Here is an 18,192-nt window from a genome sequence, read left to right as displayed (position 1 = left end):
GCTAGAAAGAGAAGACGGAGTGAACATCCATTTTTTTCCCATGTTAAATTCTTTCTCCTTCCACACCTGGTTCTTTGTTTCGTTCGTTCTCTCGGCACCTCTTATTGGCTCTTCAAAAGCACTCAGAGGACACCTCCATTCACCTCCACTCCTCAATACCTTTCTCCTTCTTTCCCGTCCATCATTTCCACTGACCCAGATACACACACAAGTACGGTCAACAAGACACACACAGACAAGCACACTCTAATAAAATGGACCTCTAGTAAAACTGCAGAGGCAAACTCACTGAACCATAAAGAGCTCAAAGTGCCCCCAATGCCACAGGAATAACAAAGACATTACAAGCTAGTAAAGTTTTCTTCACAAACCCAGCTCGGCACCGCACTGCAGACTGTCTGCTCATCCTGAGCACCATCTACCCAGTATGCCTCCCTCGTCAAGCAGCGCAGCGGCACAAACTTCACCCACCCTTCGCTCTCCTCTTTCTCCCGCTCCTTCTCCTTAGCTTTGCGAGACTTGTGTAGGAGTCCGATCAGGATGACGGCCGCCCGAATACCAGCCTTTTTGTTGTGGAACCGTCCCGATGTCTGAGACATTCCTGACGCTTCTGCCGGGGGCAGGAGGGGTTCAGGTGACAGCCGATCCAAGGTCAGACCGGCTCCAGGGCTCCCTGGCTGCAGGACCTGCCTGGACGGGGATTTGCGAGGTTCCAGTGTGGGTTTTGGTGGAAAATATTAAAACCTCTTTGAAATTGTGCCCTCTAGATTGGCAGTCTCTTGTCAGACTAAGTCTGAACCAGAAATCGAAGAGTCAAACACCCTGAACACCTTTGTGTTTTGGATGATCAAAATAAATCTCACTCGTTCTTGCTTGCAGGATCAACGAGTGTTTGTTGTAATCCCAGGGGTCCCAGAGTGGCACAGTTGGACTCCAGCTCAAGGTGAACGCTTATCTGCATTGCCAGCTCCTGCAGCGAATCTGTGCATCACAGCTCCAAAACACAAGCTTGTCCCTGACGAGAGGATGCGGAGCTGCTGCCTGGCAGAAAGGCTTGCTGTGGCACTGCATCTCTCTGCCTACCTCTACCGTCCCACCTCTCCCTCCTTCTCCAACGTGCTCTGCTTCTTCTCCTTCTGTGTCTGCTGCTGCTCTGCTCCCTCCTTCCTGTCAACCAAACCCCGCCCGCCTCCGTCTGACAGGCTAGAGAGTGTGAGGACTCCGCCTCCTCCCGCTCCTCCCCTACTGTATGACACCCCCCCCACACCCCCGCCCCCTGCACTCTCCTCCTCCCTTGTCCTTGTTTCTACCTTGTTAATAATTCTGTATTAATATCCCCGACCTTGTTCCATCTACGCTTGATTTCATGATTTCATTTCCAGGCACAAGCTTGCTCACCAACAACCTGCCCATAAAAACACTGTAACACACATGCAAACATATTATCTCTCTCTGCGTGGAATCTCAATTCAAGCAGTCTTATCAATTTATTGCACGGTGTGCTGTTGCCAAGGGCATCAAAACCAAATAAAACCACACACAAATGCATCATTCTAAAATAGAAATGCACACTACATATATATTGTGCTTTATTTCTTGTTCTTTACTTCTTATTCTTTACTCTGACATATCCCAAGTCCTCTTTGTTCCACTACTAAACAGTTTGCATTCCTCTCATTGTTCGAACGAATATCCATTCTGGTGTGCTGGTGCATCTCTCCGGCTTCAGTCACAGCCCGTTTCCTTTTTAGTTGTCTCACTTCAGTAAACAGAGCCGAGGCAGTCGTCTTCCCAGAATATATTGATCTGAAGAGCTGACCACCTGTTGTTCTTCCTCTCATCAACTGATTGACTGCGAGAGATTGAGTAAATGAATGGACGAGCGAGTATCCGCATGATTTCCAGTTTTCATTATTCATTTTATCCATTTCTTTTTTTTTTTTAATAGTCGGATTAAACTGGCAGTGGCACACGTCCCACTCCATTTTGTTCTCCACTTGTTTGCAATTCACGTTGAATAATAGTTTGGCAACTCTGGTCATTTCTCTATAAGCAATTTGCAGTTCATCAGGAGGATAAAAAGGATATAATGCCTTCTGGGTAATGCATCCCATCCTCAGGTTTGCAGGTCCTTTTATAATAGCCCTTTACTGTCATACCAACTTGTGGTTACCCATTATAGCTTATTGCATAATTGTAATGGGTTTTCATTATATTCAGAAATGTAATAAAAAAAGACATTTATAAAATTTGCTAATTATTTTCTGAAAGAACACATTAACACAAGTCCTGCTGAGAATCTAATTCATGCAGTCACAAATTAAACAATGTTTTATTACTCGATTTTCTTTTCTCTTACTTGCACAGACAGTTATTTCTTTGAATGGATCAACAGATGTATGTCACTAAATCATTCTACAAAGATCCCAAACCATAATAACGAGGCAGAAAGACAAATAAAGTGATATTTAAGAAAATATCAGCTCACTTCTTTAATCAACTTCTCACCAACTTATTAAAAAAATAAAATAAAAAAAGTAACCAAATGCAGTGTATTTGGCATCTAAAAAGTAGCATTTCCTTTTGATTTAATTAAATTCAAAAGCCTGAATCTTAGTGATAACATTGGCTGTGTGGTCAGCATATTAGAGATATTCAAATACTGGTCTGGGAAAAACAAACAAAAAACAAATACAAACTAAACCTCAACTTAATTGATGACTCAAACCATTAGTTTATGAAGGTGTCAGGACATGAGACGGACTGCATTACTTATCCATTCTTCATATCTAGTATCAAGTTTCTCGGTGGCACATAGGTTAAAGAAGGAGACATGGTATTTGGAGTTTTGCAGGTTGAATCCCATTAGGGAACAAGGCCCATGAAACCAATTTGTTTGTCCCCGTTACATTTTGATTGTCATCTATAAGACTGTTAGCAGGGTCCTTCAGATCATTAGCATGCTGCAATTTTGCTCTCTTTTGAGCTTCTGCAGACTGCCAATCATCTTGTTACAGTTACATCCATGACACATTTGTGGTGTCATCTATAAATGTCACCTTTCTAACACCGTTTTGCTCTCCTGCAGCCCTGTGCGCTCACACTCCCACCTCCACCCTTTACTGTCATCGCTTCGCCGTGCTGAGGATCGTCAGTATGGAGATCAGAGAAACCCAGCTATCCCGGTCCCCCCGCAACTTTCTACAGCTCTCCTGGTGTAAACATTATTAATATACAAACATAATTGCAATTACGTTTAATTGTTGAAGCATCTTCTCATATTTTTTTCCAAAGGTTAATTTTACTGTGGTGGACAACAATTTTTTTTTTGAGTTTCAAACAGGTTTATTTAGTGAAATCGTTTCACAGGAACAGATTTCCAATGATGCTACAAGAGAATAAGTTGTTAGTCAGTTTTTCAGAGCTGGACTCTTCTCAGTACATCATGATGATATTTTTAGAGGATGATCCAGGATTTGTAGTAAAGCTGCGACTGTGTTTGAACCCAATATCAATTTGTCACAAAATCTCATTTATTATTTTCCATCAATATTATCAAAGATTAACACAGATATAGACTTAAAAATAAAGTTGTTTTTGCTCATCACTTATAACCGGGGTGCAATTATGTGTGTGTGTGTGGGGGGGGGGGGCGGGGGGGGCGGGGGGGGGGGGGGGGGGGGGGGGGAACAGAAACATGTCATTAAGCATGCAATTTTTTTAAATTTTTACTTTCAACTATTCCTATTAAGTAAATGTCCGCTATGTTTCTGCAGAACACAATGCAGCAGTTGCAGGGCTGTATATAATGACCAACCCACACTGACTTCATGTTTATAGACTTTATCCCAAATATTCTCTTTGAACTGAAACATATTCTCCAAGACACGTTCGTATAAATGTGTAAAAACAGGGAGGTGCATTATCAGATGATCACGTAGCAGCATAGCTAAAACTGGGCAGGCCCACAAGGACATAGACATAAAACTACAGAATACGAGCAACACGAAAGCCTGATGTAGCAGGGGGAAAGAAAAAAAAAGTGGTGATTCATATTGCGCATCCTGTGCAGTTTGTCTAGGTGAGAGTGGCGATAATAAAAAAGGTGAATGTTGCTAACTAAAATAGACTCTTCACAGACTCCTCATACAAAGGACGATTAGAGCGATGGATCATTCAAGATGAGGTACAAAGGCATTTGAGGAGATGAGCTGCTTCTGTAATTGCTTGACAGCATAACAGATTAAGCTGAGAAAACAGCGGCTACAAATACAATAATCAGAACAGAAGGCCTTTTCTTTCTCTCTCCTCACACATTGCTTTTCCTGTGTGTGAGTTCAGTGCCATAGCAACCAGACAGCTGCCAGCGAATCTGCCCAAAGGACCCCCAAGGCTGTATCCCCTTGACAACTATTCAAGTAAAAAAAAAAAAAAGGATAGACATACAGTTATTATCCTTATTGGAATTTACTTTTAAAAATCATAGTGTGGGATGTTTGATTGACACACTGTGTGATCGTGGCTCCTTCACTTACAGCCACCTGAGGATTTTCCCTGCTTGAGAGGGAAGAGACGGATGAATAAGCTCACAGCTAACTTGTTCTGTCAAACATCCCCCAGAGGCCGAGTGTTACACACACTCACACACACACACACGCGCATGTATGTATGTACACTCACATGTGTGTGCATAAACATTTCACTAGGGTGTTAATGTGCGTCATGGACACCTGAAATTGGACACCTGTATCTATTCACTTTCAAATGCAAAAACACAGTTTCAGCTCCTCCCATGCTCACAAACAGGTGTGACATTGTTCTTGTGTGACACACTGAGGACCAGCCAAGTAAACAGTCAGAGAAGACATGGTAGTTATACCTCATGTAACATTGGAAAACACGTACACAGTCAGATGGAGCATTTTCTGATGTTTCCAGGTGAAACTCATCAATTCCAACAATTTGTTAAATTGCCCGTTTCTTCAGTCACCTTGCTTATTTTGATTGGGATCCTGCATATCAATAAAACAATGATTGAAAACATAACGTCTTTTTTTTCTTTCTTTGTGATCAGTTGATAGTTGAAGCAGTAAGGAAATGTAAGCGTTCTCTTTGTGTGAGGACGAGGGGAGAGTAGATCGTAAAGACAAGCAGGGCTGAAATGTCATGTTGAAACCTTTCTCAGCCTAAAAGTGATTTAGATTATTTTGGTATCTTAGCTGCTTGTTTGTAATGAGAAAATTACCATCTGGACCTTCACAGCAAGTGGTGAACAGAGGAAACAATCATGGCCTGGACATCTGTTTTGCAGATATCTGCAGGCTAAACCAGATTCTGATCATTATTTGACAAATCCTGATGCTAAATTGTTGATGATGGAGGAAAAACTCAGATCAAGGAGGAGGAGGATGTGTGTACATACTGTAGTTACACATTTAATCCGTCAGTTTGAATCAATATCTTTGTGTGTGTGTGTGTGTGTGTGTGTGTGTGTGTGTGTGTGTGTGTGTGTGTGTGTGTGTGTGTGTGTGTGTGTGTGTGTGTGTGTGTGTGTGTGTGTGTGTGTGTGTGTGTGTGTGAGATCCCTCAGTGAATTTTATTTCTACATAAAATTGCATCTACTTTCATGTAAAATAAAACTGTGAGGACTTTAAGGCATTGACTTTCAATTATGGTTGACAATTACTTGTGAAATTGAATGTTGGATTAATTTGTGTTCCTGACAAGTTTTTTTCTGAGTTCCACAACTCGATTTATGTCAAGTGCAAACACCCATGCACACATAATCAGTGCATGCCTTATTGGTACTGAGCAGCATTTCCTTTCACTTCACAGGTCCTCAAGTGTCTCGGAAACAGATGCCATACCACCAGCGTCATCTCTCTTTGCAGCTCATACTATTAACGGACACACACTTACACACTCCTGCATAGATTAGATACTCTGGAATGTCTTTTATAGTAAATTACAATACACTATGACATGTCCCATATTATGTCCCTTCACATGCTCACAAAGCCAAGAAACAGAATACTTGACCCAACTACAACACTGCTGAAGAAAGTGACCTTCAAAACTGCTGCAGAGTAATTGCCCCCCCCTCCAAACACACATACACATGAAGTGCTAGGATGGCTGGCGGCGGCTGGATAAATCCAGGGGATTGAGGCAGAGATGAGGTGTGGACCTACCCGGTGTTTTATTTCACCCACACAGAAAATTACAACGTACAGAGACACTTCCACACAACATCGTCCCCCCCCCCCCCCCCGACGGCCTTGAGTTGTGAGAGCAGACATTAACTGTGAGAGGCAGCCTTATGCGGACTGCCGCTTGTTACCATACAGCTCAGAGGAGACTGCAACAACAAATAGACTGCTTGTTCCATGTCTAAAAACAACAAGCATATATCTATATGCTATCATTCATAACCACGTCCCAATATTGCAATGAATAAATTGTGTGAACTGGACCGGAGGTTCACGGATATGTGCTTCAATTTGAAATGGTGCTCAGGCACACTGGGGAACATCCTCATCTGAACACTGAAGAGAACACCACATGAAATATGGGTAACAGCCTTGAATACATTGTTTTACTTTCAAAATGGCATATTCTGACTGTACTGGAACACAACTACCTCTGCCACTAATGCGCTGCTGATTACTATAAGAAATGTGTTAATGCAATTACAATCTGTGCCTATTTGTATCTGTTAGCACTAGCATAAACTTTGATCTCAACTACTTTACCAGGAGAGCAATGTCTCATCAACCCAGAATTACCTCGCTCTTCATAACAGCATCAGGAAGGATGTCCAATTGGAAGTAGGATTAGCTTGTGGATATTAGCAGATACAATGGCCACAATGTTTCCTGTATACTGTTCTGTTGCTGCCTCATCTCATTGGAATCAATTAATGAAAGGGTTTGATGCTTTCTAGATGTTTTCTATGATTAATGGAGCACTTGCAGCTGAAAAATACGGACATTAATGATGGCTGTTTTACTGACATTGACAAAAATAACTGTGTGCAGCACTATTTAACTTTGACCTTCCTGATTCAAATTCAGCATCCACTAATAACTGAATCAGACATTTAAGAGACCCAAAAGAGTACTATGACCACAGTCACAGCATCACTGCAATAATACAGCTATGTGCATATTATAAATACATTCTAATTAAAACGGTCAATGTACAAGTTACCTTTTCAAGAGACTCAGTATTTTGAGTTTGGTAGCTAGTTAGTGATTCCACTATTTCTTAAAGTGGTAAGTGATAAATTAATTTGATGTTTTCATTAAGTTGCACATAACCATGTATAAGCATTTGATTGTAGCCGATCAAACTCGCTCTCATGTCATGTTTTTCTGTATGTCTTTTCAGGATTGGTCCAGCTGAGAAGCAAAATTCAAAAACACTCTAAAACCATTAAGAATAAACTACGTCCCCGATTGGTGATGTGGCCTCTGACCATTTACTTTAGTGCAACAAGTGACATTTTGTGAGTCGTCCACAAATGCACCCACTTTCTACACTAATCCATGCCTAGTTGTTTTTTTCCAATACATTTTGGTGTAAACCCCAATAAGAACTCGACTAGACACTCGCATGTCTTTGGAGACTAATCCATCTGTAGACCCTTGTCTCGTCAATATCAGTGATCATGTCGGTGGTTCAGCTCAGAAGATGTGTCTGGTATTCATGGAAAAACACAAAGTTCAAAAGCAAATGACAAATAGGTCATAAATATGAGATTAACCCTGAAATATCATGTTGTCTTATAAATTAAACAGCAATCCTTTAAGCACAAAGAAATGTCAACACTCCCTCCCTCTCACTCTCAGTGGGTCACGACCTTATATACAGCGCATGTGGCGCTCACATGTGTTTAACAGCTTTGCATCATGTAGTGGAGACTTTGATTATATAACAAAACAAAAGCAAATTGACTGTCAGAGCTTTTCAGGAAGCGAAGCTGTACGTGCTGAGCATTTGCACACAGTTGTTAGGGCTTTTTAAGCTGCTCTGATTACTCTCTAATGGGCCTGCGAGTTGCAAAGCATCAACATAAATGGCTTTATTGTTTTGTGTAATTGACATGTTTATTAAAACTGGCTCCTTCTGTCATGTTATCATCGTAAACATGGTGTAATAATCCATGTCTCTTTTCTGCCGATGACAACTTGCTGAGACTTGCATATCAAGGTGAATTATTAAGGCATTTGCTTGAACCAGTTGTGTTGATGAGTCTCGTGCTAACCTGTGGCTTTTCAGACATTCAGGAAAAGATAAAAACACTTTTTCATGTATCACTTTCAGTGGTAAATGATTGTCATTCAAATGTAATGGTCGATATACACTCCAGTGGTCGATAATCAAACAGAGTTTGAACCATCATCCTTCACCGCCAAAGCAACATCCACCTCATAAATCATCAGATGCTTACAGACCAGTCACAGGCCACCAGAGGCACGCTATTAATAGCAATTACTCTTTGAGTGCTGCATCACTCAAGTATCGAAGTCATTTAAAATAAAAATATCAAGTGCTTGGCCAAAACTTGGCCAAAAAACTGGCATTTTTTGGCCCTCACAATGATCTTCATTGCTATAGATCAACAATACACACTCATTGTCACTTTTTTGTGTACGTGTGTACAAAATTAAATGTAAATACAACATCAATGCCATGCAGACATAGTGACACAGTTCCAGCATAAACTCACAGATGAACAGGGAGAAAATGTTAACTTTTAGGTGACAGTATTAGTTTAAGGTGTATTTAAATTAAGCTTCAGGGATGACTTCCTACAAATATGAACATTATTAAAATTGTAAGGTAGAATTTAGGAAGAAATCATAGGACAAGTATCAGGTGCACTTTAATGGTAAATACGAAGAGGAAGTAAATTTCCCTTTGGTGGAGGTAAGGGTTTCAGCAGCCTGTAGCACTTATTTGTCATCAAGCAAGTCTTAAGGTTGAGTCTTTGAAGAGCTTGCATATACACTTCCATCCATGCTTAAATGCCTGCTTGTAGGACTGACTTCCTCTGTAGCCCTCTGAAAGATCAGCGGCGAAGGCTAATGGATGATCCCGTCTGCGTGTATCGTTCGGTTTTATTTTGGGACTGCTTGATACAAATATGCGTCTGTCCTTCAGTTTCTAATTTATTGTTTGATGTTTAAGAGGCTTCATTTGTGAATTAACAAGAAATTCATTATTTACGTTTGTGCTCACTGGGCTTCACGATAACCACACCAGATAATTTATTGCAGCACAGCGTTGGAGCTATATCATAAAAAATGAAGGTAAGAGGAGGTCCAAATATGGATTTCACAAGGTGTACCTTTAGCTGAGTCTGGTGAGTGCGTAGTGTCAAGCAGAGAAGCTGTCTGTTGTGTTGGCTCTTGTCATTGTGTTGCCACTTCAGAGCTCCACTCTCTTTTATAACAGCCCCACTCCTCTTCCTCTGGCCCATCTCACAGTTCATCATCAGTGTTACGTACTATGAAACCAAATGTTCCCTCCCCTTTGGACTTTCACAGGCCTTGAAAACCTACTATAGATTTGTATTTATACTCTTTTGCAGAAGTAATGTTCAATGAGATGTTTGATAGAAATATCTACCCTTTGAATGTTTAAATCACTACAATCAAAGGTCTTTCTAAGATAATGTTATATTTAGATAAATAGTGTTCTGTGAGAGATTACCACCATCAGTTTGGAGTATAAGTGCCTCATCCATCCCACTTCATATCACTTTTTTTTTAATCTCTTCTCTTGGCATGGTAATCCTTTCCATGATTCAGTATTTGGATCTACACTCATTTTCTATTAACATACTTTCATGCATACATAAATAACCACAAGTGCAAAGACACATATGTGACTGCATTAATGGCAGCACATAATCCAAAGGCGAAAGATGTGTCAACCACTTCATTTATATAATTAGAAGGTTCCTCTTTTGGTTTCACACACATGTAATCTTCCACTCACCTGAGTTTGTGGTGTCTGCCTCTTGAAATTTTTGATTTGACTAAAAATAGCAACTCAAGTGTCGGGACTCATTATTATATACCAAGTGCTATAAAGGGACAGATTTACCAAAAGGGGCTGTTAAAAAAAATTATGAAGGCTTATGATGTAAATGCTATCTATAATAGAACAATGCAGTAATAAAATGGGGATTATATGTGACATCAAATAAAATAAAGATAAAAGTCACAAAGAAATTAATTACTGAACATTTATTATACTGATATTTTCAATTCACTTCAATTATTTGATTCTTTGATAATGATATAGAACAAAAATGTCATCGAGTGACATTTTATAAAAAGAGGTGTATAAATGCTTTCACATTTATTCACAGACTGGTCAGCTTTGCTGAGATTGAAACAAACCCTGGTGCAGTTCAAATGGAGTTCAACTGAAGTCTCAATGCAGCACAAGTGAAGTGGCAGTGTGATGGATTAACCCTCTTCCTTCTTCCTAGAGACCAATAACTGCATGCATCTATCAATCCATCTCTCTTTAACAAGGCAAATATATCTACGTTAGGTAAATTAAGGACCATGAATTGGTCTTAGACTGTCCTGGGGATGACGTTTCTCTGTTTTCAGTCTGTACTGGATTGGCGACCACTCGAAAATGCGCCCTCTCCTTTCAGCAATGCCCACTGTGACGGCCTTCAGCCCCAGCAGGTATGGAAGGGTCAAGTCCCACATGAACTGGGAAAATAAATGAAAAAAGGACTAACATATTTTCCATAGTCTCATTGTGCAACTTGGCAAACAAAAAAACAACAACAAGAAGTTTGTGTTTGGAAGAGCAGCAGAACTGTGTATGTGGGTTGTGTAGATGAAATATTTGCCAAATATTCTTTGCCGAAGCCAAAAAGCTTCTCTTTTGCACTTGCTCGTGAGCTTGTTTTGAGCTGCTGATCGTCCCCACCTACAAGTATGAGCATGGGCCGTGCTACCCTCGTCACTTAGTGTCCCGCTGGTGTTGATTTCATATGCACTTGTAAATAAACATGTAGAGGCCCGCTTGTTTAAAGATGAGTCCAGATTTTGTCTGTCTCATTTGTATTATATGGTAAATGTGCAGAGAAGATGTGGTGAAGGCTTTACTAACTACTGCACTGAAAAAAATGACACACACCCCGACAAGCTAAGCTCTTCTACTCATCCCACAAATGCATGTTCCTCACAAATGTGATTTTTTTTCACATGGGAATAATCAGCCTTTGCAAAGGTAGAATTTCTTGTCAATAAGCCTTGTTAAAGAAAAGAATCTACCAAACACAAATTTGATTATGGTCCTGGTTCATGGTTCTTCTGTTTTGTGTTATTTGATCGTTTTTCTTGATTTTTTTTGTTCAAACCAGATTTACATGCTCTTTACTCAATTAGACAAAAGAAATAAGACAAGCAATGTTGCTTTACAATGTCACACAAATCCTTTTTCCCCCTTTCAGTCTTCCTCTGTCTAGTTAAACAGTTTTGTTTTGTTTTTTCTGTCTTGGGTTTCTGTTAATAAAATCTGAGTGTCTCTGGGTGGCGCTCTTATTTGTCTGCCAGCTGCAGCCTCTCATGCAAACGACCCATTTCCTCTGCAGGCAGCGCAAAATGAATCATCAGCTATGTGATAAAGTATGTTTCTAGACCAGCTTGACAGCTGTTTTTAAATGTAAGAGCTTCATGAATCACTGTTGTACCATATCAGCCACAGAGCAGCCAAACAAACGGCAGAGGATGGTGGATTATTACTTTAAGATAAGTTCACCGCCTCATGCAGTTTTTTCTTCTCAGGAGAGCAGAGCAGCATTGAGTTATTGCTCCACCGGGGCAGGGATATTGCTCCTATTGCTATAGGAGTTATCTACACATAAAACAACATAGTTACACCCACGAAGCAACACAAACAATCACGAGTGCACATACAGTGGTGTATATCAGGTTAAATGACATGAGAAACTCAAAGTTGAATGGGACACACAAATAAAAGTGGCAGCAATAGAAGATGAATGCATTTCAAAGTGGGAAACAAAACACTGGATTAAATACACAGTGAGCTTGGAGCTGCTGTCGACAGCACTAGAGGATCATTTCAAGAGTGTAAGTGGAGTACCACAAGTGACTAAAGTACTCGAGTTAATTTTACATTATTGTCTGCAGCGGAAAAAAACAAACCTGAGCTGGATTATGCTGGAATGTTAAGCTTTCTCATAAAAACCAACATTTGCCTCTGACTAAAAGAAGCCGAGAGTCTTGAATTCCATCAATGATCATATTTCACTCGTGAGCTTGAATGAATGACTTTGTTGTGTTCCTCCAACAAAGAGCCATTTTAGATTACCCTGCTTTTCAAGAACTGGAATGGGAGGTTTGTCTCAGTTTAAATTCTTTGTGTTTTGTCTTTTAGATTACCCTACTTTTCAAGAACTGGAATGGGAGGTTTGCCTCAGTTTAAATTCTTTGTGTTTTGTCTTGAACTTTTCCTTCATGAGGTTTTATTGAGGGTTTTCTTTTTCCTCCTCTATGCTCTTTCAGAGCACAAAGCCTCCTGTGATCCTCAGTGTTAATGGCTTGAACATCCCATCACACAAATTCATCATGTGACAAGTAATAAAAACATTGTGCGCGTTATAGTCAGGTGTGAAATGACATATTGATAGAACCTGCCATGTGAAATTCAATCAGACCAAGCACAAGGTCTTGTTTTTCCCTCTTTCTCTGTCAAGGATTCTCGGTGAAATAGTTATTCCCCTTAAAAGCAGGACAGTGACAGGCTCGTAATCGGAGTCTTCATGCAGAGGTGGACACATGTACAGCTTGTTTCAAGTATCATTTAAGTTAAAATAATGCCGTTGTTTCAATGTGCCACACAACATAAAAGTCATGACCAACAAACTTGAGCATGAGGACTATATTCTCCCACAAACGCATCAACGTACCAAACAAGCACACCGTACGGCATGTATGAGACATCGTGGTATGATGCAATGCCAGAATATGTGTGGGTGTAAGTGATTTATGCCTTTGCAATGCATGTTAACATAAAAAAAAATAAAAAATTCTATACATACTCACAGACAGCGAGCTCTATTTATCCAACCATTCATACATCCATCCATCCAAAATTAGCATCCAAAGAGCTGCAATCTATTTCATTCAACACAGGAGAGGTCACTCGTCTGTCAAGGATCCAGTACAAATAATTAATCACACAAACACAAGGCTTTGAAACACGAAACACGGATTTGAAACAGCAAAGAACTTGCTGTAATTAGATTTTTTTTTTTCCATTGAACTTTAACTAACATCACTTTGTTTGACCTGAAATTGGCAACGTGTTTCTGTTGCCTTAATCTGACAACACAGGGGTGAGAAAGAGCTTATAAGAGCGCAGCAAAACATTGTAAATCTGAGTAAACATAATATCAAACATGCTCAATATTCACTGAACAGTAGAAAAGTGCAGTAGACTACAGTTGTAGTGATGCAGCTTTTATTGCCTCACTAACTTCACTTGTTTTGAGAAACACTTTGAACTGCACTAACCTGTACAAACAGATGCTACATAAAGAGAGCATGATTGATAATGATAACAGATGTTTTTGCTTTTTTGTTTTCAATGAAAGATTCTCCCATCATTACAAAGTTTAAACCAATGCATTTGAGGCTCAAAGGGAAAACACTTTTCCAAATAACTGAAGTGCATTAACAAGTACAGAGGCATCACTTTCTTACACCTGACATCAAAATTTCAAGACATTGTCTGCAGTTGGAAGCTGTTACTTAGTGTCACTTTGATATAGAAGAATCAAAGATATAGCTTTGAGTTACTAACGGTAACACATGTCAAAATAATACAGAAAATGACTCACAAAGTGATCTGATTGTTCCATAACAAATTCAAGGATGTACTTAAATTTTACATTCATAGTGAAGCTGTTTATCCTGTCCTCGTGCATTCAGATGACTGACTGTAAAACCACTTTATTTTTCCTCAGTGCCTCTACTCGAGACTGTTTTCTACACACCTTTATGCCAGTTTGCTCCTCTCGTTAGTCTTAGCTGCTCTCTGTCCCTCTCATCTCCCACCATTCTGCTGTTTCCTCTCCACACGTCTCTCCAGATTAAGGTAATAATTTGGCACAATCTCAGGGCACATAGGATGAACCTACAAACAGTGCAGAGTCGGTGAGCTGCAGTTTAAAATATCATTATGGAGGGAAGCAGTCACACTTTTTGACTTGACCTGCTTGTGAATCACTGTGCATGGAAACGCACACCTCTACACCCGTTGCCTCATTCTTATGATCCTACACAACAAAGTATGAGAGATGATCGTGCGTGTGCGCCTGTGTGTGTACATGCAGGGCACCGAGCCGGGGGCCGTGCTGAGTCGACCAAACAAGACACCATGTGTTTGTCAGGAGGCGACAGATGGAGGAGAGGGAGGAGAGAGGAGGAGGTGAGGGATAGAAAGTGTGGCATGTGACGGTCAACACACACACACACACACACACACACACACACACACACACACACACACACACACACACACACACACACACACACACACACACACACACACACACACACACACACACACACACACACACACACACACACACACACACACACACACACAGCTTACCTTGAGGGGTGACAGACGAAACATCAGATCATTACATCTCAGCTGTTGATGGCTGCTTCACATAGAACAAATCTGTGGCTCATATGTTTAACTCTCAGTTGAAGTGCACGGGGCCTGTCAAAGCTCAAGACACACCAACTTGACTACATTAAACACAACTGTATCTATGTTGGACAAAACATTTGTGCAATCATTTCTTTTATAATTTTACAAATCAAAATCTCTAAATGCAATATCCAATATGTACATGCTGCATAACACTGGAAATGCAATGAAAATAATGGGACGACAAGAGAGCAGGGACATATCAACATTTCCTGGTTACCAGCGGGTTTTTATTGCCTCTCGCAGACAATAAACTGGGAGAGCATTTATATCAGAAGAACAAATTAGTTGGCGTCCACACAAAAAGTGCAGCAACGAGCAACATTTGTCAAAGAACAGCAGCACAATCATGTATTTGATATGCTGGAGGCATTTCTGATAGGCCGCTGAGGTTTGGATTAAAATTGGTTGAGTAAACTGTTTTTGGAGGTCTTTTACGTTTGTTTTTAGAAGTGGAGAAGCTACACTGATGGTAATTCTTTTTGCATGTTTAACTTCTCCATGAAACGCACCATTCATTCAGGATACAGAAAATGTACAACCTTCTGCTGCAGGTTCTCCCATACATCCAACCAATAATGGGCAGTAACATATTAGAAATAATGTGTTTCTGTAATCTGATTACTTTTTTGTGAGACTGTCACTAACAATGACATATCAGCCGCAGGACGTCAGTGTAAACAACAGCGTCGTGATCAACAGGAGACAACATGGAGCACAGGAGAGAGCAGGTCCTATGGCGTTCAAAGCTCAAAAGTACAGACGTTACTTTGAGTTGACTCAGTAAAACGTGACAAAAACATTAGCGCACACTGTGTGGGAAGAAAACTGTTATTTACAGTGAAAAATTCCCCTTCAAATGCAAGCAAGCCGCGGGAAAGCTGAAACTTGGTGAGGAAACCCCGGACGAGCCCCGGAATGAGAAATATGTTGGAATGTGCAAAAAAAAAAAAAAGGTTTCAATGTTTAACAATTTGCTTCAAGTGAGGGACTGTTGCTTTTAGTTTGATGCAATGTGCATGAAGGATTGCAATGAATAAAACAAGTGTTTCAGTTGATTTCGTTTTATATGATGGAGTCTGCTGAACGAATGGAACGACGCTGAAAGGTCTATTGCTTCACAACGTTTTCAGGCTGTGCATCACGTTTATGAAAAGCAACTAAAAGTAACTGAAGTAGTTACTTTTGAAAATAAGTAATCGGTGAAGTAACTGGATTATTTTCTCAGGGAAGTAACAAATTACTATTTCCAAGTAACTTGACCACAGCATTGCTCGCTTTTCTTATTAACTTCCAAAACATATATTTGGATTGATTAGCACAAAACAGCCCCCAAAGTATAGACTCAAACCGGGTTTCCTCTCACTGTGAAGAGGACGCCAACCACTACACGAACAGATGCAGCAGTCGTTTGTGTGTTATATTTGATTGGCTGACGCAGTTCTTACTCGGAGCCATTCACCATGAAGTGTGAAGAGTGGTGCCGCGGTGTTTTGTAGAAAATACCTGCTCTGCTACATTATCATCACTGCAAGGAAATTGCTGGTGTAATCCATGTGTAAATAAAGCCTTGTGATTGAGAGGATTGATGTTGATTGTTATGTTTTGGGTTTTTTTTCTTTGGGGGGGGGTATGCACGCATCAACCACCAGGTGTTAAACACAAGGTGTAAAAGCTTCCAGTTACTGACTACCACACCGATTACTGCTGTTTCAGTGGAAAAAAGGCTGCAGCATACGGTAATTTATATGAAATGATTATTACCACAGTATGAGCATGATTGCCTCAAATGTCATAATTCGGTAATTTTGTAGAATTTAGATGAGTCACGTTTCTGTTATGGCAGCAACGGTTTTCCACTTTATCCTCCGAGAGAGCATGTATGTGACTGGAGTGTTGAGCAGTGTATGAACAATGTTTGTTCACTGCAGCAGCAATGGGATTATCTGTACAGCGCGACTTTGTCAGAGGTTGCTTGTTGACATTAACTTATTCACCTGATGCACTGGTTACCTTCATTGATAACGGCGGGCAATGAAGAGCGCACACACTGGAAAAAGGCTGAGTTGTAATTTACACATGCAAAGTCAAATAGGAGTGTACTTCCCCGGGGTCCCAGCTGTGGGAAATATGAGTGATAAACTATAGAGGTGGATAGCAACAGAGCTTTGCGTGTTCCTTGTATGTGTGTGAAGAAGCAGTGGCAAGACCAGTGAACAGGTCTGTGTGAATCAGAGCAGAACAAGGTGTTTTTCAAAGACACACACACACACACACACACACACACACACACACACACACACACACACACACACACACACACACACACACACACACACACACACACACACACACACACACACACACACACACACACACACACACACACACACACACACACACACACACACACAGCCAGCTATTACAAACTGCTCTCTTGCCCTGCGAGCGTCCGAAGTGGAGTCTGATGAATGAGCCATCAGCAGGACCGTTTATGTCGCAGCCTATCTGGAGACCAGACACCAAACAACCCCGCCAGGACGAGCTCAAACACGATGAATGGACGCTGCATGCAGCATCGGGCAGGAAAGACAAATGTGACGGAAACGAAGATTTAGTTATAAGACTAATGAGATTGCAATATTCAAATACAGAACCAAGTGGATATTGAGGCAGATTTTATCGAGTTGTTCCGCTACGTCAGTTTTTTTAATTTTTTTACCATGAGTGATTGCCTATAACTTTGCTATTCACAGCATGTTAGACTGTGAAATCAGAATATGAATTCCCACATAGCGAGTAAGGCTAGCCCTCTTGAATCACAGCGGGAACATTGTCAGTTTGAGTTCAGTTGGGATTTCTTGTTTGCTTGTTTTTGCAGTGCTTTCCCTTTGGTACTTCAGAGACTTTCCAGCGGCCAAAACAAAAGGAAATGAAGAGAAATTGTGTTTTAAATGTTGCCATGACTTTGAAAATAGAACTTTTAAAAAAAACAGGAAATGAACACCAAGCCCTTGGATTGAAGACATGCTCTGTCATCTGATGCAAAAGAGGATGCTCTTTCATACTTGAAGAAAAATAATTACAATGTGTGTTTTCATATGCACCGAAGGAATTGAAAAACCTCTCTTCTATTTAGAACAAGCATTGACGGAATCTAGGCGTAACTGACCTTCAGCCCCAAAATTCAACATGCAGCCACCCATTTTTATGTGAATTAGTAACGGCTGTGTGGAGAAAGATCAGCCTGCATCTCTACAGAATCCAATAAATTTTTTAGACGGAGATTTTGAAGCTATATTGGGCACAATTTCGATAATGTCATATCACTTCAAATACCCTTGAGTTTGCTGGACCACTTATTCTTTTCGGGGTCACAAGGGGCCAAATCCAGCATGCTTCACGGGAGGA

The 18,192-nt window shown here is 40.5% G+C and overlaps 1 protein-coding gene across 2 annotated transcripts in view; it reads right to left on the bottom strand.

The window, feature by feature from the left end:
• Positions 1 to 1,119, bottom strand: part of rap1gap2a (RAP1 GTPase activating protein 2a) — a 44,715-nt gene extending 43,596 nt beyond the window's left edge. The window contains exon 1 of one of the 2 annotated variants that reach the window (XM_080514502.1): positions 472 to 1,119. In XM_080514502.1, the coding sequence (XP_080370628.1) occupies positions 472 to 599 (128 nt within the window). In that variant the 5' untranslated portion in view covers positions 600 to 1,119. The remainder of the gene's footprint in view (positions 1 to 471) is intronic. The other variant, XM_080514503.1, reaches the window with a different exon arrangement.
• Between the last annotated feature and the right edge of the window lie 17,073 nt (positions 1,120 to 18,192).

This window comes from Blennius ocellaris (genome assembly GCF_963422515.1).
Source record: "Blennius ocellaris genome assembly, chromosome: 2".
NCBI classification, from domain to species: domain Eukaryota; kingdom Metazoa; phylum Chordata; class Actinopteri; order Blenniiformes; family Blenniidae; genus Blennius; species Blennius ocellaris.
The sequence above is the reverse complement of the archived record's forward strand: the minus strand, read 5'-3'. Positions and strand labels throughout refer to the sequence as shown.